This window comes from Chiloscyllium plagiosum, unplaced genomic scaffold, assembly GCF_037043375.1.
Source record: "Chiloscyllium plagiosum isolate Xiang-an unplaced genomic scaffold, Cpla_swu_hap1 HiC_scaffold_44, whole genome shotgun sequence".
In the NCBI taxonomy this organism is placed as follows: Eukaryota; Metazoa; Chordata; class Chondrichthyes; order Orectolobiformes; family Hemiscylliidae; genus Chiloscyllium; species Chiloscyllium plagiosum.
Genome location: NW_028270182.1, coordinates 4,956,785 through 4,979,815, shown reverse-complemented (window position 1 = coordinate 4,979,815; position 23,031 = coordinate 4,956,785). Strand labels below are relative to the sequence as shown.

The following is a 23,031-nucleotide window of genomic DNA, read 5'->3' as shown; positions in this document are numbered from 1 at the left end:
ACCCCCCCACCGCCTCCCTCCCCCTCCCCCCTCCTCCCTCCCCCTCTTCTCTCCCCCACCTCCTTCCATTGCCCACCCTCTCTCCCCCTCTCTATCCCCCTCACTCTCTCCCCCTCAGTCCCCCGTCTCTCTCTCTCCCCCCACTCCCCCTCCCTCTCTCGTCCCCTCTCTCACCCTCCCCCTCTCACCCATCTCTTCCTCTTTTCCCACTCCCTCCCCGTCCCTCTCTCCCCCTCCCCCCTCCCCCACTCCCTGTCCCTCTCCGGACCCCTGCCTGTCTCAGTTTGTGGTGTTGTTGTTGGTGACAGGAGCCCATCGCTGAGATCCTGCTGAAGGCCTTTGATGTGATTACCATCGTGGTTCCACCAGCATTGCCAGCTGCCGTGACGGTGGGGGTGGTGTACGCCCAGAGACGGCTGAAGAGGCGTGGCATCTACTGCATCAGCCCGCACCGGATCAACCTGTGTGGGCAACTTGACCTGGTCTGCTTCGACAAGGTGGGTATGGGGGGCCGGGCAACAAGAGGGTATCCGTCTGACCAGGCCGAGAGCCAGCCTGTCCCCAGGGACCACTCCCTGCGGCACTGACCTGCCCATCCCCCTACACCCCACTCTCTCAGTATTGACTCTCCGACAGTGCGGCACTCCCTCAGCACCGCCCCTCGGACAATGCGGCACTCCCTCAGCACTGACCCTCCGACAGTGCGGCACTCCCTCAGCACTGACCCTCCGACAGTGCCCACTCTCTCAGTATTGACCCTCTGACAGTGCAGACGTCCCTTAGCACTGACCCTCTGACAGTGCCCGCTCCCTCAGTGCTGATCCTCTGACAGTGCCCACTCCCTCAGTGCTGACCCTCTGACAGTGCCCGCTCCCTCAACACTGACCCTCTGACGATGCGGCAATCCCTCACTATTGACCCTCCGACAGTGCCCACTCTCTCAGTATTGACCCTCTGACAGTGCCCACTCCCTCAGTGCTGACCCTCTGACAGTGCCCACTCCCTCAGTGCTGACCCTCTGACAGTGCCCACTCCCTCAGTGCTGGCCCTCTGACAGTGCCCACTCCCTCAGCACTGACCCTCCGACAGTGCGGCACTCCCTCAGCACTGACCCTCCGACAGTGCGGCACTCCCTCAGCACTGACCCTCCAACAGTGCCCGCTCCCTCAGCACTGACCCTCCGACAGTGCGGCACTCCCTCAGCACTGACCCTCCGACAGTGCCTGCTCCCTCAACACTGACCCTCTGATAGTGCCCCCTCCCTCAGCACTGACCTTCTGACAGTGCCCCCTCCCTCAGCACTGACCTTCTGACAGTGCGGCACTCCCTCAGCACTGACCCTCCGACAGTGCCCACTCCCTCAGCACTGACCCTCTGACAGTGCCCACTCCCTCAGCACTGACCCTCTGACAGTGTCCCCTTCCTCAGTGCTGACCCTCTGACAGTGCCCACTCCCTCAGTGCTGGCCCTCTGACAGTGCCCACTCCCTCAGCACTGACCCTCCGACAGTGCGGCACTCCCTCAGCACTGACCCTCCGACAGTGCGGCACTCCCTCAGCACTGACCCTCCAACAGTGCCCGCTCCCTCAGCACTGACCCTCCGACAGTGCGGCACTCCCTCAGCACTGACCCTCCGACAGTGCCTGCTCCCTCAACACTGACCCTCTGATAGTGCCCCCTCCCTCAGCACTGACCTTCTGACAGTGCCCCCTCCCTCAGCACTGACCTTCTGACAGTGCGGCACTCCCTCAGCACTGACCCTCCGACAGTGCCCACTCCCTCAGCACTGACCCTCTGACAGTGCCCACTCCCTCAGCACTGACCCTCTGACAGTGTCCCCTTCCTCAGCACTGACCTTCTGACAGTGCCCTCTCCCTCAACACTGACCCTCTGACAGTGTCCCCTCCCTCAGCACTGACCTTCTGACAGTGCCCTCTCCCTCAACACTGACCCTCTGACAGTGCCCCCTTCCTCAGCCCTGACCCTCTGACAGTGCCCCCTTCCTCAGCCCTGACCCTCTGACAGTGCCCCCTCCCTCAGCACTGACCTTCTGACAGTGCCCCCTCCCTCAGCCCTGACCCTCCGACAGTGCCTGCTCCCTCAACACTGACCCTCTGACAGTGCCCCCTCCCTCAGCCCTGACCCTCCGACAGTGCCTGCTCCCTCAGCACTGACCCTCTGACAGTGCCCCCTCCCTCAGTACTGACCCTCTGATAGTGCCCCCTCCCTCAGTACTGACCCTCTGACAGTGCCCCCTCCCTCAGCACTGTCCTTCTGACAGTGCCTGCTCCCTCAGCCCTGACCCTCTGACAGTGCCCCCTCCCTCAGTACTGACCCTCTGACAGTGCCTGCTCCCTCAGCACTGTCCTTCTGACAGTGCCCCCTCCCTCAGTACTGACCCTCTGACAGTGCCCCCTCCCTCAGTACTGACCCTCTGACAGTGCCCCCTCCCTCAGCACTGACCTTCTGACAGTGCCCCCTCCCTCAGCCCTGACCCTCCGACAGTGCCTGCTCCCTCAACACTGACCCTCTGACAGTGCCCCCTCCCTCAGCCCTGACCCTCCGACAGTGCCTGCTCCCTCAGCACTGACCCTCTGACAGTGCCCCCTCCCTCAGTACTGACCCTCTGATAGTGCCCCCTCCCTCAGTACTGACCCTCTGACAGTGCCCCCTCCCTCAGCACTGTCCTTCTGACAGTGCCTGCTCCCTCAGCCCTGACCCTCTGACAGTGCCCCCTCCCTCAGTACTGACCCTCTGACAGTGCCTGCTCCCTCAGCACTGTCCTTCTGACAGTGCCCCCTCCCTCAGTACTGACCCTCTGACAGTGCCCCCTCCCTCAGTACTGACCCTCTGACAGTGCCCCCTCCCTCAGCACTGACCTTCTGACAGTGCCTGCTCCCTCAACACTGACCCTCTGACAGTGCCCCCTCCCTCAGTACTGACCCTCTGACAGTGCCCCCTCCCTCAACACTGACCCTCTGACAGTGCCCCCTCCCTCAGTGCTGCGGGTTGATTGTAGATTCTGTGATTACACCTTGGAAGTGGAGACCTGAACCTCTGCCATTCTGCCTCAGGAGTGGGTGAGTGTGCTGAAAGATACGTTTCAGGCGTCTCACCCTGGGGCTCCACTTGAACGTGAGGGGGTGAACATTCATGACCTCACAGTGTAATGCATACAGTCCCCCCTGTGAACATCTCTGTCTGTCTGAACCTCAACCCAGTATTAACACATCAGTCCAGTGCCCCCCGGCATTCTCAGCATCGCTCCCCCCTCTCTACCCCCACCATATCTCTGCCCCCAACGGCATTCTTAAACAAGGAATCAAGTGGGCTAAAAGGGGTCATGAAAAAGCTTTGGTGAGTAGAATTAGGGAGAATGCCAAGGCCTTTTATTCTTCTATAAGAAGCAAGAGGGTAATTAGAGCAAAGGTTGATCCACTAAAGGATAGGGAAGGAAGGTTGTGTGTCGAACCTGAGAAAGTGGGTGAGATTGTCAATGATTACTTTGCATCAGTGTTCACTGAGGAATGGGACATGATGAATGCTGAGATTAGAGATCGAAGTTTGTTTACTCTGGATCGTGTTGACATAAGGAGGGAAGATGTGTTGGGTAGGCCAGAGATTATTAAGGTGGACAAATCCCCAGGACCGGATAGTATCTATCCCAGGCTGCTGAGGGAGGCGAGAGAGGGAAAAGCTGGGGCCCTGACAGATATCTTTGTGGCAACCTTAAACACAGGTGAGGTGCCGGAGGACTGGAGGGTTGCTCATGTTGTCCCCCTGTACTAGAAGGGTAGTAGGGATGTTTCGGGTAACTACAGACCAGTGAGCCTGACGTCAGTGATGGGAAAGTTGCTGGAGAGGGTACTGAGGGATGGGGTGTATTTAAATTTGGGAAAGAATGAGCTGATCAGTGACAGGCTAATGGGTGTGTTTGGGTCAAGTCCCTGGTTGGTTTGGGTCGGCCGTTGAGGTGCCTGTTGGTGGTGCCCGCTCATGGGGAAGGTTGTGCTGTCAGTTGGACTGAGCGTTCACTGAGGGTGGGCCGGCTCGGTTTATCGTCCCAATGGCCTTCTGAACCATTCCTCTGTTTTTGTTCCTTTGAAGACTGGCACCTTGACGGAAAATGGGATGGATTTGTTTGGCGTGGTTCGTGCCAAAAATAAAAAGTGAGTACGCCGCCAGAGAGTTACCGGAGCAAAGGATGAAAACAGCAGCCGCTGCACAGGGATTGCTGCTTTCCGAATGGTGGCCGTCTCCCATCCAGGGATGGAGAGATTCCGGAGCTGGGAGAATACTGTCCAGCTTATCCAGTCACTTAGCAGCTTGGGCCTAGAAGGGACTAACAATTTATCCACTGAGGGGATTTTTGGGGTCTCTGGATGGGCCAACATTTCTGACACATCTCTCAGTGCCCTGTGGAAGGCAGTGGGAGGCTGTCCGAAACTACGACAGTCCTCAGCAGACTGGCCCCACACAGACGGGGCCCGCGGGGGGGACCGATCCCATACAGACAGGGCCCACAGGATGGACAGGTCCCATAAAGACAGGGCCCGCGGGATGGACCGGTCCCATAAAGACAGGGCCCACGGGATGGACCTGTCCCATAAAGACAGGGCCCGCGGGATGGACCGGTCCCATACAGACAGGGGCGGGGGGGACCGGTCCCATATAGACAGGGCCCGAGGCGGGGACTGGTCCCATACAGTCAGGGCCCATGGGATGGACTGGTCCCATACAGTCAGGGCCCGCGGGGAGGACCGGTCCCATACAGTCAGGGCCCGCGGGGGGGACCGGTCCCATACAGACCGGGCCTGCGGGGGGGACCGGTCCCATACAGACCGGGCCCGCGGGGGGGTCTGGTCCCATATAGACATGGCCCGCGGGGGGGACCGGTCCCATATAGTCATGGCCCGCGGGTTGGACCGGTCCCATATAGACAGGGCCCGCGGGATGGACCAGTCCCATATAGACAGGGCCTGCGGGGAGGACCGGTCCCATACAGAGAGGGCCCGCGGGGGGATCCAGTCCCATACAGACGGGGCCCGTGGGGAAACCAGTCCCATATAGACTGGGGCCTGCGGGATGGCCTGGTCCCATAGAGACAGAACCCACGGGGGGGACCGGTCCCACACAGACAGGGCCCACGAGGGGTGACCGGTCCCACACAGACAGGGCCCGCAGGGGGGGACCGGTCCCACACAGACAGGGCCCGCGGTGGGGGGACTGGTCCCATACAGACAGAACCAGCGGGTGAACCGGTCCCATACAGACAGAGTCATGGGGTGGACCAGTCCCATACAGACAGGGCCCGTGGGGGGGACCGGTCCCATACAGACGGGGCCTGCGGGGGGGTGAATGGTCCCATATAGACAGGGCCCGCGGGGGGTCCGGTCCCATATGGACAGGGCTCGCGGGATGGACCGGTCCCATATAGACAGGGCCCGTGGGAGGGGAACCGGTCCCAGATAGACTAGGCTCGCGGGGGGGACCGGTCCCATATAGACAGGGCCCGTGGAGGGACCAGTCCCATATAGACAGGGGCCTGCGGGATGGCCTGGTCCCATAGAGACAGAACCCGCCGGGGGGACCGGTCCCATACAGACAGGGCCCACGGGGGGGACCGGTCCCACATAGACAGGGCCCGCAGGGGGGACTGGTCCCATACAGACAAGGCCTGTGGGGGGTGACCGGTCCTATATAGACAGAGCCTGCAGGGGGTACCAGTCCCATACAGACAGAGCCTGCAGGGGGACCAGTCGCATGTAGGCAGGGCCCGTGGGGGGATTGGTCCCAGACAGACAGAGCCTGCAGGGAGTACCAGTCCCATACAGACAGAGCCTGCAGGGGGGTACCAGTCCCATACAGACAGAGCCTGCAGGGGGACCAGTCCCATGTAGACAGGGCCTGCGGGAAGGACCTCTCCCATACAGACAGGGCCTGCGGGGTGGACCAGTCCTGTATAAACAGTGAAGTGACTGTGTGTGTCTCTCTCTCTTTCTGGATTGCCAGCTTCATCTACAGTAATGATGACCTGAAGATGCAAGTGTTTAATGAGGACGAAGTTCTGGCTGCCATGGCGACCTGTCACTCCCTGACCCTGGCCTCCTCCGAGACCACACTCCAGGGTGACCCACTGGATCTGACCATCTTCCGTGCCACCAACTGGGTACGTGATCCCTGTCTGGGCCCTGTGCTCCATTTCTCCCCCCCATCATGTCCCTCCACTGAGCGAAGGGGGAGGGGAAATGTAGAGAGAGGCTTTGAGGGAAGTTGACAAAGACGAGTAGGGTGGTGGGATGAGGGAAGTGAAGGAGGGGTTTCTGAGAGAGGGTAAATGGTAGGACTTGGGGTTTCCCTCAGCACTGACCCTCCAACACTGCGGTGCTCCCTCAGCACTGACCCTCTGACAGTGCCCACTCCCTCAGCACTGACCCTCCAACAGTGCGGCACTCCCGCAGCACTGACCCTCCAACAGTGCGGCACTCCCTCAGCACTGACCCTCCGACACTGCGGTGCTCCCTCAGCACTGACCCTCCAACACTGCGGCGCTCCCTCAGCACTGACCCTCCAACACTGCGGCGCTCCCTCAGCACTGACCCTCCGACACTGCGGTGCTCCCTCAGCACTGACCTTCTGACAGTGCCCACTCCCTCAGCACTGACCCTCTGACAGTGCCCACTCCCTCAGCACTGACCTTCCAACAGTGCAGCGCTCCCTTGGTACTGACCATCCAATAGGTTTAGGGTTTATGCTTGCAGTTTAGATTAGACTAGATTCCATACAGTGTGGAAACAGGCCCTTCAGCCCAACAAGTCCGCACCAACCCTCCAAAGAGTTACCCATCCAGACCCATTTCCCTCTGACTAATGCACCTAAAACTATGGGCAATTTAGCATGGCCAATTCGACTGATCTGTACATCTTTGGACTGAGGGAGGAAAACGGAGCACCCGGAGGAAACCCACGCCGACATGGGGAGAATGTGCAAACTCCACACAGACAGTTGCCCGAGGCTGGAATTGAACCTGGGTCCCTGACGCTGTGAGGCAGCAGTGCTAACCACTGAGCCACCGTGCTGGCCCGGTTCGGGATTGGGATTTAGAGCTGAGGATTTCTCATGAGCGTCTCACTGCCCAGTGACCACTCCCTGGATCTGGTTCCTGAACATTCTCTGCCCACACGGACCAAGTGGGACCTAGCCAAGTCTGAGCTTGACCTGGGAAAGGTGAGAGTGCAGAGGCCACACCCTGACCCCTGACCCTTGGGTGCTGACTTGCTGTGGCTCCCTGCAGGTTCTGGAGGAGATGGTTTCCCAGGCCAGGAGACTGAGACGCACCAATCCGCTGATTATCGTGAAACCAACGGAAACCGCCAACTCCAACAGCCAAGTGACCAATGGCCTGGTGAGTGGAACGCCGTATCCATGTAAACACCGCCTGCTTAATGATGGTTCTGGACACGTGCCAATGTCCATACTGTTCCATACGTGAGCCAATGTCCATACTGTTTTGTACATATCCCAATGTCCATACTGTTCTGCACACATGCCAATGTCCATACTGTTCCATACGTGAGCCAATGTCCATACCGTTCTGTACATGTCCCAATGTCCACACCATTCTGTACATGTCCCAATGTCCATACCGTTCTGTACATATCCCAGTGTCCATACCGTTCTGTACATGTCCCAATGTCCATACCATTCTGTACATGTCCCAATGTCCATACCGTTCTGTACATGTCCCAATGTCCATACCGTTCTGTACATGTCCCAGTGTCCATACCGTTCTGTACATGTCCCAATGTCCATACAGTTCTGTACATGTCCCAATGTCCATACCGTTCTGTACATGTCCCAATGTCCATACCGTTCTGTACATGTCCCAATGTCCATACAGTTCTGTACATGTCCCAATGTCCATACAGTTCTGTACATGTCCCAATGTCCATACAGTTCTGTACATGTCCCAATGTCCATACCGTTCTGTACATGTCTCAGTGTCCATACCGTTCTGTACTTGTCTCAATGTCCATACCATTCTGTACATGTCCCAATGTCCATACAGTTCTGTACATGTCCCAATGTCCATACAGTTCTGTACAAGTCCCAATGTCCATACCGTTCTGTACTTGTCTCAATGTCCATACCATTCTGTACATGTCCCAATGTCCATACAGTTCTGTACATGTCCCAGTGTCCATACAGTTCTGTACATGTCCCAGTGTCCATACCGTTCTGTACACGTGCCAATGTCCACACCGTTCTGTACATGTCCCAATGTCCATACAGTTCTGTACTTGTCTCAATGTCCATACAGTTCTGTACATGTACCAATGTCCATACCGTTCTGTACATGTCCCAATGTCCACACTGTTCTGTACATGTCCCAGTGTCCATACAGTTCTGTACATGTCCCAGTCTCCACACTGTTCTGTACATGTCCCAATGTCCATACAGTTCTGTACGTGCTGCAATGTCCATACCATTCTGTACATGTCCCAGTGTCCATACAGTTCTGTACATGTCCCAGTGTCCATACCGTTCTGTACACGTGCCAATGTCCATACCATTCTGTACATGTCCCAATGTCCATACAGTTCTGTACATGTCCCAATGTCCATACAGTTCTGTACATGTCCCAATGTCCATACCATTCTGTACATGTCCCAATGTCCATACAGTTCTGTACACGTGCCAATGTCCATACCGTTCTGTACATGTCCCAATGTCCATACCGTTCTGTACATGTCACAGTGTCCATACCGTTCTGTACATGTCCCAATGTCCATACCGTTCTGTACATGTCCCAATGTCCATACCGTTCTGTACATGTCCCAGTGTCCATACCGTTCTGTACATGTCCCAATGTCCATACAGTTCTGTACATGTCCCAATGTCCATACAGTTCTGTACATGTCCCAATGTCCATACCGTTCTGTACATGTCCCAATGTCCATACAGTTCTGTACATGTCCCAATGTCCATACCGTTCTGTACATGTCCCAGTGTCCATACCGTTCTGTACTTGTCTCAATGTCCATACCATTCTGTACATGTCCCAATGTCCATACAGTTCTGTACATGTCCCAATGTCCATACAGTTCTGTACAAGTCCCAGTGTCCATACCGTTCTGTACATGTCCCAATGTCCATACCGTTCTGTACATGTCCCAATGTCCATACAGTTCTGTACATGTCCCAATGTCCATACCGTTCTGTACATGTCCCAATGTCCATACAGTTCTGTACATGTCCCAATGTCCATACAGTTCTGTACATGTCCCAATGTCCATACCGTTCTGTACATGTCCCAGTCTCCACACTGTTCTGTACATGTCCCAATGTCCATACAGTTCTGTACGTGCTGCAATGTCCATACCATTCTGTACATGTCCCAGTGTCCATACAGTTCTGTACATGTCCCAGTGTCCATACTGTTCTGTACACGTGCCAATGTCCATACCATTCTGTACATGTCCCAATGTCCATACAGTTCTGTACATGTCCCAATGTCCATACAGTTCTGTACATGTCCCAATGTCCATACCATTCTGTACATGTCCCAATGTCCATACAGTTCTGTACATGTCCCAATGTCCACACTGTTCTGTACATGTCCCAATGTCCACACCGTTCTGTACATGTCCCAGTGTCCATACAGTTCTGTACATGTCCCAGTGTCCATACAGTTCTGTACATGTCCCAATGTCCATACAGTTCTGTACATGTTCCAGTGTCCATACTGTTCTGTACACGTGCCAATGTCCATACCGTTCTGTACACGTCCCAGTGTCCATACCGTTCTGTACATGTCCCAATGTCCATACCGTTCTGTACATGTCCCAATGTCCATACAGTTCTGTACATGTCCCAATGTCCATACAGTTCTGTACAAGTCCCAATGTCCATACCGTTCTGTACTTGTCTCAATGTCCATACCATTCTGTACATGTCCCAATGTCCATACAGTTCTGTACATGTCCCAGTGTCCATACAGTTCTGTACATGTCCCAGTGTCCATACCGTTCTGTACACGTGCCAATGTCCATACCATTCTGTACATGTCCCAATGTCCATACAGTTCTGTACTTGTCTCAATGTCCATACAGTTCTGTACATGTACCAATGTCCATACCGTTCTGTACATGTCCCAATGTCCACACTGTTCTGTACATGTCCCAGTGTCCATACAGTTCTGTACATGTCCCAGTCTCCACACTGTTCTGTACATGTCCCAATGTCCATACAGTTCTGTACGTGCTGCAATGTCCATACCATTCTGTACATGTCCCAGTGTCCATACAGTTCTGTACATGTCCCAGTGTCCATACTGTTCTGTACACGTGCCAATGTCCATACAGTTCTGTACATGTCCCAATGTCCATACAGTTCTGTACATGTCCCAATGTCCATACCATTCTGTACTTGTCTCAATGTCCATACAGTTCTGTACATGTACCAATGTCCATACCGTTCTGTACACGTGCCAATGTCCATACAGTTCTGTACATGTCCCAATGTCCATACAGTTCTGTACATGTCCCAATGTCCATACCATTCTGTACATGTCCCAATGTCCATACAGTTCTGTACACGTGCCAATGTCCATACCGTTCTGTACATGTCCCAATGTCCATACCGTTCTGTACATGTCCCAGTGTCCATACCGTTCTGTACATGTCCCAATGTCCATACCGTTCTGTACATGTCCCAATGTCCATACAGTTCTGTACATGTCCCAGTGTCCATACCGTTCTGTACATGTCCCAATGTCCATACCATTCTGTACATGTCCCAATGTCCATACCATTCTGTACATGTCCCAATGTCCATACAGTTCTGTACATGTCCCAATGTCCATACAGTTCTGTACAAGCCCCAGTGTCCATACCGTTCTGTACATGTCCCAATGTCCATACAGTTCTGTACATGTCCCAATGTCCATACAGTTCTGTACATGTCCCAGTCTCCACACTGTTCTGTACATGTCCCAATGTCCATACAGTTCTGTACGTGCTGCAATGTCCATACCATTCTGTACATGTTCCAGTGTCCATACAGTTCTGTACATGTCCCAGTGTCCATACTGTTCTGTACACGTGGCAATGTCCATACCATTCTGTACATGTCCCAATGTCCATACCATTCTGTACATGTCCCAATGTCCATACAGTTCTGTACATGTCCCAATGTCCATACAGTTCTGTACATGTCCCAATGTCCACACCGTTCTGTACATGTCCCAATGTCCATACCGTTCTGTACAAGTCCCAATGTCCATACCGTTCTGTACTTGTCTCAATGTCCATACCATTCTGTACATGTCCCAATGTCCATACAGTTCTGTACATGTCCCAGTGTCCATACAGTTCTGTACATGTCCCAGTGTCCATACTGTTCTGTACACGTGCCAATGTCCATACCGTTCTGTACATGTCCCAATGTCCATACAGTTCTGTACTTGTCTCAATGTCCATACAGTTCTGTACATGTACCAATGTCCATACCGTTCTGTACATGTCCCAATGTCCACACTGTTCTGTACATGTCCCAGTGTCCATACAGTTCTGTACATGTCCCAGTCTCCACACTGTTCTGTACATGTCCCAATGTCCATACAGTTCTGTACGTGCTGCAATGTCCATACCATTCTGTACATGTCCCAGTGTCCATACAGTTCTGTACATGTCCCAGTGTCCATACTGTTCTGTACACGTGCCAATGTCCATACCGTTCTGTACATGTCCCAATGTCCATACAGTTCTGTACTTGTCTCAATGTCCATACAGTTCTGTACATGTACCAATGTCCATACCGTTCTGTACATGTCCCAATGTCCACACTGTTCTGTACATGTCCCAGTGTCCATACAGTTCTGTACATGTCCCAGTCTCCACACTGTTCTGTACATGTCCCAATGTCCATACAGTTCTGTACGTGCTGCAATGTCCATACCATTCTGTACATGTCCCAGTGTCCATACAGTTCTGTACATGTCCCAGTGTCCATACTGTTCTGTACACGTGCCAATGTCCATACCATTCTGTACATGTCCCAATGTCCATACAGTTCTGTACATGTCCCAATGTCCATACCATTCTGTACATGTCCCAATGTCCATACCATTCTGTACATGTCCCAATGTCCATACCGTTCTGTACATGTCCCAGTGTCCATACCGTTCTGTACATGTCCCAATGTCCATACAGTTCTGTACATGTCCCAATGTCCATACAGTTCTGTACATGTCCCAATGTCCATACCGTTCTGTACATGTCCCAATGTCCATACAGTTCTGTACATGTCCCAATGTCCATACCGTTCTGTACATGTCCCAGTGTCCATACCGTTCTGTACTTGTCTCAATGTCCATACCATTCTGTACATGTCCCAATGTCCATACAGTTCTGTACATGTCCCAATGTCCATACAGTTCTGTACAAGTCCCAGTGTCCATACCGTTGTGTACATGTCCCAGTGTCCATACCGTTCTGTACATGTCCCAATGTCCATACCGTTCTGTACATGTCCCAGTGTCCATACCGTTCTGTACTTGTCTCAATGTCCATACCATTCTGTACATGTCCCAATGTCCATACAGTTCTGTACATGTCCCAATGTCCATACCGTTCTGTACAAGTCCCAATGTCCATACCGTTCTGTACTTGTCTCAATGTCCATACCATTCTGTACATGTCCCAATGTCCATACAGTTCTGTACATGTCCCAGTGTCCATACAGTTCTGTACATGTCCCAGTGTCCATACTGTTCTGTACACGTGCCAATGTCCATACCGTTCTGTACATGTCCCAATGTCCATACAGTTCTGTACTTGTCTCAATGTCCATACAGTTCTGTACATGTCCCAATGTCCATACCGTTCTGTACATGTCCCAATGTCCACACTGTTCTGTACATGTCCCAGTGTCCATACAGTTCTGTACATGTCCCAGTCTCCACACTGTTCTGTACATGTCCCAATGTCCATACAGTTCTGTACGTGCTGCAATGTCCATACCATTCTGTACATGTCCCAGTGTCCATACAGTTCTGTACATGTCCCAATGTCCATACCATTCTGTACATGTCCCAATGTCCATACAGTTCTGTACATGTCCCAATGTCCATACAGTTCTGTACAAGTCCCAATGTCCATACCGTTCTGTACTTGTCTCAATGTCCATACCGTTCTGTACATGTCCCAATGTCCATACAGTTCTGTACATGTCCCAATGTCCATACCATTCTGTACATGTCCCAATGTCCATACAGTTCTGTACATGTCCCAATGTCCACACCGTTCTGTACATGTCCCAATGTCCATACCATTCTGTACATGTCCCAATGTCCATACAGTTCTGTACATGTCCCAATGTCCATACAGTTCTGTACAAGTCCCAATGTCCATACAGTTCTGTACATGTCCCAATGTCCATACCATTCTGTACATGTCCCAATGTCCATACAGTTCTGTACATGTCCCAATGTCCACACCGTTCTGTACATGTCCCAATGTCCACACCGTTCTGTGCATGTCCCAATGTCCATACCATTCTGTACATGTCCCAATGTCCATACAGTTCTGTACATGTCCCAATGTCCATACAGTTCTGTACAAGTCCCAGTGTCCATACCGTTGTGTACATGTCCCAGTGTCCATACCGTTCTGTACATGTCCCAATGTCCATACCGTTCTGTACATGTCCCAGTGTCCATACCGTTCTGTACTTGTCTCAATGTCCATACCATTCTGTACATGTCCCAATGTCCATACAGTTCTGTACATGTCCCAATGTCCATACCGTTCTGTACAAGTCCCAATGTCCATACCGTTCTGTACTTGTCTCAATGTCCATACCATTCTGTACATGTCCCAATGTCCATACAGTTCTGTACATGTCCCAGTGTCCATACAGTTCTGTACATGTCCCAGTGTCCATACTGTTCTGTACACGTGCCAATGTCCATACCGTTCTGTACATGTCCCAATGTCCATACAGTTCTGTACTTGTCTCAATGTCCATACAGTTCTGTACATGTCCCAATGTCCATACCGTTCTGTACATGTCCCAATGTCCACACTGTTCTGTACATGTCCCAGTGTCCATACAGTTCTGTACATGTCCCAGTCTCCACACTGTTCTGTACATGTCCCAATGTCCATACAGTTCTGTACGTGCTGCAATGTCCATACCATTCTGTACATGTCCCAGTGTCCATACAGTTCTGTACATGTCCCAATGTCCATACCATTCTGTACATGTCCCAATGTCCATACAGTTCTGTACATGTCCCAATGTCCATACAGTTCTGTACAAGTCCCAATGTCCATACCGTTCTGTACTTGTCTCAATGTCCATACCGTTCTGTACATGTCCCAATGTCCATACAGTTCTGTACATGTCCCAATGTCCATACCATTCTGTACATGTCCCAATGTCCATACAGTTCTGTACATGTCCCAATGTCCACACCGTTCTGTACATGTCCCAATGTCCATACCATTCTGTACATGTCCCAATGTCCATACAGTTCTGTACATGTCCCAATGTCCATACAGTTCTGTACAAGTCCCAATGTCCATACAGTTCTGTACATGTCCCAATGTCCATACCATTCTGTACATGTCCCAATGTCCATACAGTTCTGTACATGTCCCAATGTCCACACCGTTCTGTACATGTCCCAATGTCCACACCGTTCTGTGCATGTCCCAATGTCCATACCATTCTGTACATGTCCCAATGTCCATACAGTTCTGTACATGTCCCAGTGTCCATACAGTTCTGTACTTGTCTCAATGTCCATACAGTTCTGTACATGTACCAATGTCCATACCGTTCTGTACATGTCCCAATGTCCACACTGTTCTGTACATGTCCCAGTGTCCATACAGTTCTGTACATGTCCCAGTCTCCACACTGTTCTGTACATGTCCCAATGTCCATACAGTTCTGTACGTGCTGCAATGTCCATACCATTCTGTACATGTCCCAGTGTCCATACAGTTCTGTACATGTCCCAGTGTCCATACAGTTCTGTACAAGTCCCAATGTCCACACCGTTCTGTACTTGTCTCAATGTCCATACCATTCTGTACATGTCCCAATGTCCATACAGTTCTGTACATGTCCCAATGTCCACACCGTTCTGTACATGTCCCAATGTCCACACCGTTCTGTGCATGTCCCAGTGTCCATACCGTTCTGTACATGTCCCAGTGTCCATACAGTTCTGTACATGTCCCAGTGTCCATACTGTTCTGTACATGTCCCAATGTCCATACTGTTCTGTACACGTGCCAATGTCCATACCATTCTGTACATGTCCCAATGTCCATACAGTTCTGTACATGTCCCAATGTCCATACAGTTCTGTACACGTGCCAATGTCCATACCATTCTGTACATGTCCCAATGTCCATACAGTTCTGTACATGTCCCAATGTCCATACAGTTCTGTACATGTCCCAATGTCCATACCGTTCTGTACATGTCCCAGTGTCCATACCGTTCTGTACTTGTCTCAATGTCCATACCATTCTGTACATGTCCCAATGTCCATACAGTTCTGTACATGTCCCAATGTCCATACAGTTCTGTACATGTCCCAATGTCCATACCGTTCTGTACATGTCCCAGTGTCCATACCGTTCTGTACTTGTCTCAATGTCCATACCATTCTGTACATGTCCCAATGTCCATACAGTTCTGTACATGTCCCAATGTCCATACAGTTCTGTACATGTCCCAATGTCCACACCGTTCTGTACATGTCCCAATGTCCACACCGTTCTGTACATGTCCCAGTGTCCATACAGTTCTGTACATGTCCCAGTCTCCACACCGTTCTGTACATGTCCCAATGTCCATACAGTTCTGTACGTGCTGCAATGTCCATACCATTCTGTACATGTCCCAGTGTCCATACAGTTCTGTACATGTCCCAGTGTCCATACCATTCTGTACATGTCCCAATGTCCATACAGTTCTGTACATGTCCCAATGTCCACACCGTTCTGTACATGTCCCAGTGTCCATACAGTTCTGTACATGTCCCAGTCTCCACACCGTTCTGTACATGTCCCAATGTCCATACAGTTCTGTACGTGCTGCAATGTCCATACCATTCTGTACATGTCCCAGTGTCCATACAGTTCTGTACATGTCCCAGTGTCCATACTGTTCTGTACACGTGCCAATGTCCATACCGTTCTGTACATGTCCCAGTGTCCATACCGTTCTGTACATGTCCCAATGTCCATACCGTTCTGTACATGTCCCAGTGTCCATACTGTTCTGTACACGTGCCAATGTCCATACCGTTCTGTACATGTCCCAATGTCCATACAGTTCTGTACTTGTCTCAATGTCCATACCATTCTGTACATGTCCCAGTGTCCATACCGTTCTGTACTTGTCCCAATGTCCATACAGTTCTGTACTTGTCTCAATGTCCATACCATTCTGTACATGTCCCAGTGTCCATACTGTTCTGTACACGTGCCAATGTCCATACAGTTCTGTACATGTCCCAGTCTCCACACCGTTCTGTACATGTCCCAATGTCCATACAGTTCTGTACTTGTCTCAATGTCCATACCATTCTGTACATGTCCCAGTGTCCATACCGTTCTGTACTTGTCTCAATGTCCATACAGTTCTGTACTTGTCTCAATGTCCATACCATTCTGTACATGTCCCAATGTCCATACAGTTCTGTACATGTCCCAATGTCCATACAGTTCTGTACGTGCTGCAATGTCCATACCATTCTATACATGCTCCAATGTCCATACCGTTCTGTACGTGCTCCAATGTCCATGTGCTGGCAACTGCCAACAGATGAGCGTTCTGTCAGAGGATACTGTCCCCTTTTCCCAATGTAGCGTGTTAAATTTACTTTCCTTTTGTTGAGAAATATGGCTCACCATTGTGTTAGATCTTTGGGTGATTTTTCAGCAAGCATGAGTCATATTTTCTTCTGGTCTGCCCCAACCCCACTATCCCCATCGGCCCCAGTTTTTGTATTCAGTGATTTTCTCTGGAGCAAGTTTTCACTGGAACCCACCTACAGCTTTATAGAACTACCCGTACCTCTGTCCCTCTATCTCTCCCTGTCCCACTCTTCCTCTCTCTGTCTCTCTCTCTGTCCCTCTATCTCCCATTCTCCCTCTCTCTGTCTCTGTCTGTCCCACTATCTCCCCCTCTCCCTGTCTCTGTCTCTCTCTCTCTGCCCCTCTATCTCTCTCTCTCCCTCCCTCTCTGTATCTCTCTCTCTCTCTCTATGTTTTTCTCTCCCTCCCTCTCTCAGTGAGGAAAAATGCTTCCTTTTCTCTCTCTCTCTATCCCAGGTTTGCCGATTCCGATCGGGAATTGGGATCCTCCGACAGTTTCCTTTCTCCTCGGCCCTGCAGCGGATGACGGTGATTGCAAAGAATTTGGATGAGCAGAGTTTGGTGGCATATTGCAAAGGCGCCCCTGAGACCATCATCAAACTGTGCACCACTGAGTCAGGTAGGGAGATGCCAAAGGGAGTTCCACTCTGGCACAGAGACAGGAGCTCGTGCTCCAGCCGGGCCACGCACTGCGCTCTGTGCCCCACGCCCGGGTCACACCCGCGCTCTGTGCCCCGCGCCCGGTCACACCCGCGCTCTGTGCCCCGCGCCCGGGTCACACCCGCGCTCTGTGCCCCACGCCCGGTCACACCCGCGCTCTGTGCCCCACACCCGGTGACACCCGCGCTCTGTGCCCCACGCCCGGTGACACCCGCGCTCTGTGCCCCACGCCCGGGTCACACCCGCGCTCTGTGCCCCGCGCCCGGTCACACCCGTGCTCTGTGCCCCATACCCAGTCATGCACCACGCCCTGTTCTCTGTCTGATTCTCTCTCTCCTTCTCTCTCTCCCTCACTCTCTAACCCCTCCCTCACTTTCTCCCCCCCAACTCTCTCCCACCTCCATTTTCTCCAAAACCATTCTCACTCGCTCCCCACCCTCATTCTCTACCCCCATCCCCACCCTTGGCTTACTGATGGGGAGGTTACTCTCCTGCTGGGATACTGACAGGGAGGTTACTCTCCTGCTGGGATACTGGGGGGGGGGGGGGGGTTATTCTCCGGCTGGGATACTGACAGGGAGGTTACTCTCGTGCTGGGATACTGACAGGGAGGTTACTCTCCTGCTGGGATACTGGGGGGGGGGGGGGGGGGGGTTATTCTCCGGCTGGGATACTGACAGGGAGGTTACTCTCGTGCTGGGATACTGACAGGGAGGTTACTCTCCTGCTGGGATACTGGGGGGGGGTTATTCTCCGGCTGGGATACTGACAGGGAGGTTACTCTCGTGCTGGGATACTGACAGGGAGGTTATTCCCCTGCTGGGATACTGACCAGAAGGTTATTCTCCTGCTGGGATACTGACAGGGAGGTTTCTTTCCAGCTGGGATACTGACAGGGAGGTTACTCGCCTGCTGGGATACTGACAGGGAGGTTATTGTCCTGCTGGGATACTGACAGGGAGCTGCCCTCCTGCTGGGATACTAACCGGGAGGTTACTCTCCTGCTGGGATACTGACCGGGAGGTAACTCTCCTGCTGGGTTACTGACCGGGAGGTTACACTCCTGCTGGGATACTGAGGGTGAGGTTACTCTCCTGCTGGGATACTTATAGCGAGGTTATTCTCCTGCTGGGATACTGACAGGGAGCTGCCCTCCTGCTGGGATACTGACAGGGAGCTGCCCTCCTGCTGGGATACTGACAGGGAGGTTATTCTCCTGCTGGGATACTGAGGGTGAAGTTACTCTCCTGCTGGGATACTGACAGGGAGGTTCCTCTCCTGCTGGGATACTGACTGGGAGCTGCTGTCGTTGCCAGTACCTGATGATTTTCTGGAGGTGATGGAGAGTTTCACGCTGTGTGGTTACCGTGTCATCGGTCTCGCCTTCCGGGAATTCAAGGGCACACTGAGGGAATCCGACATCCGGAAGGTGAACAGGTCAGTGCTGCTGGGGCACAGGGGGCTGGGGGTAATGTGTGTGTGTGGGTGTGTGTTTGTGTGTTTGTATGTGTGTGTTTGTGTGTGTTTGTATGTGTGTGTTTGAGAGTGTGTGTATTTGTGTTAGTGTGAGTGTGTGTCAGTGTCTGTGTGTTTGTGTATGTGTGCGTGTCTGTGTGTGCGTGTCTGTGTGTGCGTGTCTGTGTGTGCGTGTCTGTGTGTGCGTGTCTGTGTGTGCGTGTCTGTGTGTGCGTGTCTGTGTGTATGTGTGTGTATGTGTGTGTGTATGTGTGTGTGTATGTGTGTGTGTATGTGTGTGTGTATGTGTGTGTGTATGTGTGTGTGTATGTGTGTGTGTAAGTGATGGGGGTGATGGGGGTGAGTATCTGCGGGGGTGCAGTTAGGATGATGGGGGATAAGTATCTGCAGGGGTGGGATTGGAGTGATGGGGGAGTATCTGCAGGGGTGGAGTTGGGGCGATGGGGGGGTGAGTATCTGCAGGGGTGGGGTTGGGATGATGGGGGTGAGTATCTGCGGGGTGGGATTGGTGTGATGGGGGATGAGTATCTTGCGGGGGTAGGGTTGGGATGATGGGGCTGAGTATCTGCGGGGGTGGGGTTGGGGTGATGGGGGTGAGTATCTGCAGGGGTGGAGGTGGGGTGATGGGGTGAGTCTCTGCAGGGGTGGGGTTGAGTGATAGAGGGTGAGTATATGTGGGGGTGCAGTTGGGATGATGGGGGATAAGTATCTGCAGGGGTGGAGTTGGGGTGATGGGGGGTGAGTACCTTTGGGGTTGGGGTGATGGGGGATGAGTATCTTGCAGGGGTGGGGTTGGGGTGATGGGGGTGAGTATCTGTGGGGGTGAGGTTGGGGTGATGGGGATGATGTGTGTGAGTGTCTGCGGGGGTGATGGGGGATGAGTATCTGCGGAGGTGGGGTTGGGGTGATGGGAGTGAGTATCTGCGGGGGTGGGGTTGGGGTGATGGGAGTGAGTATCTGCGGGGGTGGGGTCGGGGTGATGGGGGTGAGTACCTTTGGGGTTGGGTAATGGGATGAGTATCTGCGGGGGTGGTGTTGGGGTGATGGGAGTGATGGGGGTGAGTATCTGCGGGGTTGCGATTGGGCTGATGGGGTGAGTATCTGTGGGGTGGCGTTGGGGTGATGGGGATGAGTATCTGCGGGGGTGGGATTGGGGTGATGGGGTGAGGATCTGCGGGGGTGGGATTGGGGTGATGGGGGTGAGTATCTGTGAGGTTGGGGTAGGGGTAATGGGATAAGTATCTGCAGGGGTGTGGTTGGGGTAATGGGGGTGAGTATTTGTGGGAGTGGGGATGGGGTAATGGGGGTGAGTATCTGTTGGGGTGGGTTTGGGGTAATGGGAGTGAGTATCTGTAGGGGTGGGGTTGGAGTAATGTGGGTTGAGTAGCTGTGGGGGTGGGGTTGGGGTAATGGGGTGATTATCTGCGGGGGTAGGGTTTGGGATATGAGGGGTGAGTATTTGCGGGGATGGGGTTGAGGCGATGGGGTGAGTATCTGCGGGGGTGCGGTTGGGCTGATGGGGTGAGTATCTGCAGGGGTGCGGTTGGGGGTGATGGGGGATAAGTATCTGCGGGGGTGGGATTGGAGTGATGGGGGTTGAGTATCTGCGAGGGTGGGATTGGGATGATGGGGATGAGTATCTGCGGGGGTGTGATGGGGGGATGAGTATCTTGCGGGGGTGGGGTTGGGGTGATGGTGTGAGTATCTGCGGGGGGTGGGGTTGGGGTGATGGGGGGGATGTGGGTGAGTGTCTGCAGGGGTGATGTGGGTGAGTGTCTGTGGGGTTAGGGTTGGGGTCTCTGCAATGTGAACTCGGTCAGTTGGGTTAAGCTCCTCAGGAGGTTGTGGAGAGTGAGAGGCGATGGTATTGCCGGGAGGGGCGGGTGACAGGCGATGGTATTGCCAGGAGGGGATAGGTGTGTGAGGTAATGGTCTTGCCGGGAGGGGCGGGGTGGTGAGATATGATGATATTGATGGGAGGGGCGGGGGGTGAGATATGATGGTATTGATGGGAGGGGCGGGGGTGAGAGGTGATGGTATTGATGGGAGGGGCGGGGGTGAGAGGTGATGGTATTGATGGGAGGGGCGGGGGTGAGAGGTGATGGTATTGCTGGGAGGGGCGGGGGTGAGAGGTGATGGTATTGCTGGGAGGGGCGGGGGGTGAGAGGTGATGGTATTGCTGGGAGGGGCGGGGGGGTGAGAGGTGATGGTATTGCTGGGAGGGGCGGGGGGGGTGAGAGGTGATGGTATTGCTGGAAGGGGTGGGGGTTGAGAGATGATGGTATTGCTGAGAGGGGCAGGGGGTGAGAGGTGATGGTATTGCTGGGAGGGGTGAGAGGTGATGGTATTGCTGGGAGGGGTGGGGGGGTGAGAGGTGATGGTATTGCTGCGAGGGGCGGGGGGGTGAGAGGTGATGGTATTGCTGGGAGGGGCGGGGGGGTGAGAGGTGATGGTATTGCTGGGAGGGGTGAGAGGTGATGGTATTGCTGGGAGGGGTGGGGGGGTGAGAGTTGATGGTATTGCTGGGAGGGGCGGGGGGGTGAGAGGTGATGGTATTGCTGGGAGGGGCGGGGGGGTGAGAGGTGATGGTATTGCTGGGAGGGGCGGGGGGGTGAGAGGTGATGGTATTGCTGGGAGGGGCGGGGGGGTGAGAGGTGATGGTATTGCTGGGAGGGGTGAGAGGTGATGGTATTGCTGGGAGGGGTGGGGGGGTGAGAGGTGATGGTATTGCTGGGAGGGGCGGGGGGTGAGAGGTGATGGTATTGCTGAGAGGGGCGGGGGGTGAGAGGTGATGGTATTGCTGGGAGGGGTGAGAGATGATGGTATTGCTGGGAGGGGCGGGGGGGTGAGAGGTGATGGTATTGCTGGGAGGGTGGGGGGGTGAGAGGTGATGGTATTGCTGGAAGGGGCGGGGGGGGGGTGAGAGGTGATGGTATTGCTGGGAGGGGTGAGAGGTGATGGTATTGCTGGGAGGGTGGGGGGGTGAGAGATGATGGTATTGCTGGGAGGGTGGGGGGGTGAGAGGTGATGGTATTGCTGGGAGGGGTGAGAGGTGATGGTATTGCTGGGAGGGTGGGGGGGTGAGAGGTGATGGTATTGCTGGGAGGGTGGGGGGGTGAGAGGTGATGGTATTGCTGGAAGGGGCGGGGGGGTGAGAGGTGATGGTATTGCTGGGAGGGGCGGGGGGGTGAGAGGTGATGGTATTGCCGGGTGGGGCGGGGGGGGTGAGAGGTGATGGTATTGCCGGGTGGGGCGGGGGGTGAGAGGTGATGGTATTGCCGGGTGGGGCGGGGGGGGTGAGAGGTGACGGTATTGCTGGGAGGGGCGGGGGGGTGAGAGGTGATGGTATTGCTGGGAGGGCGGGGGGGTGAGAGGTGATGGTATTGCTGGGAGGGGCGGGGGGGTGAGAGGTGATGGTATTGCTGGGAGGGGCGGGGGGGTGAGAGGTGATGGTATTGCTGGGAGGGCGGGGGGGTGAGAGGTGATGGTATTGCTGGGAGGGGCGGGGGGGTGAGAGGTGATGGTATTGCTGGGACGGGGGGGGGTGAGAGGTGATGGTATTGCTGGGAGGGGCGGGGGGTGAGAGGTGATGGTATTGCTGGGAGGGGTGAGAGGTGATGGTATTGCTGGGAGGGGCGGGGGGTGAGAGGTGATGGTATTGCTGGGAGGGGTGAGAGGTGATGGTATTGCTGGGAGGGGTGAGAGGTGATGGTATTGCCGGGAGGGGCGGGAGGGTGAGAGGTGATGGTATTGCTGGGAGGGGTGGAGGGGTGAGAGGTGATGGTATTGCCGGGAGGGGCGGTGGGGGGGGTGAGAGGTGATGGTATTGCTGGAAGGGGTGGGGGGGTGAGAGGTGATGGTATTGCTGGGAGTGGCGGGGGGGTGAGAGGTGATGGTATTGCTGGGAGGGGCGGGAGGGTGAGAGGTGATGGTATTGCCGGGAGGGGCGGGGGGGGTGAGAGGTGATGGTATTGCTGGGAGGGGCGGGGGGGGT

At 53.9% G+C, this 23,031-nt stretch overlaps 1 protein-coding gene across 1 annotated transcript in view; it reads left to right on the top strand.

The window, feature by feature from the left end:
• Positions 1 to 23,031, top strand: part of LOC122546366 (polyamine-transporting ATPase 13A3-like) — a 263,479-nt gene that overhangs the window by 596 nt on the left and 239,852 nt on the right. The window contains exons 2-7 of the mRNA XM_087982839.1: positions 309 to 497; positions 4,108 to 4,169; positions 6,013 to 6,169; positions 7,295 to 7,405; positions 17,358 to 17,520; positions 18,878 to 18,998. Of these exons, the coding sequence (XP_087838965.1) occupies positions 309 to 497; positions 4,108 to 4,169; positions 6,013 to 6,169; positions 7,295 to 7,405; positions 17,358 to 17,520; positions 18,878 to 18,998 (803 nt within the window). The remainder of the gene's footprint in view (positions 1 to 308; positions 498 to 4,107; positions 4,170 to 6,012; positions 6,170 to 7,294; positions 7,406 to 17,357; positions 17,521 to 18,877; positions 18,999 to 23,031) is intronic.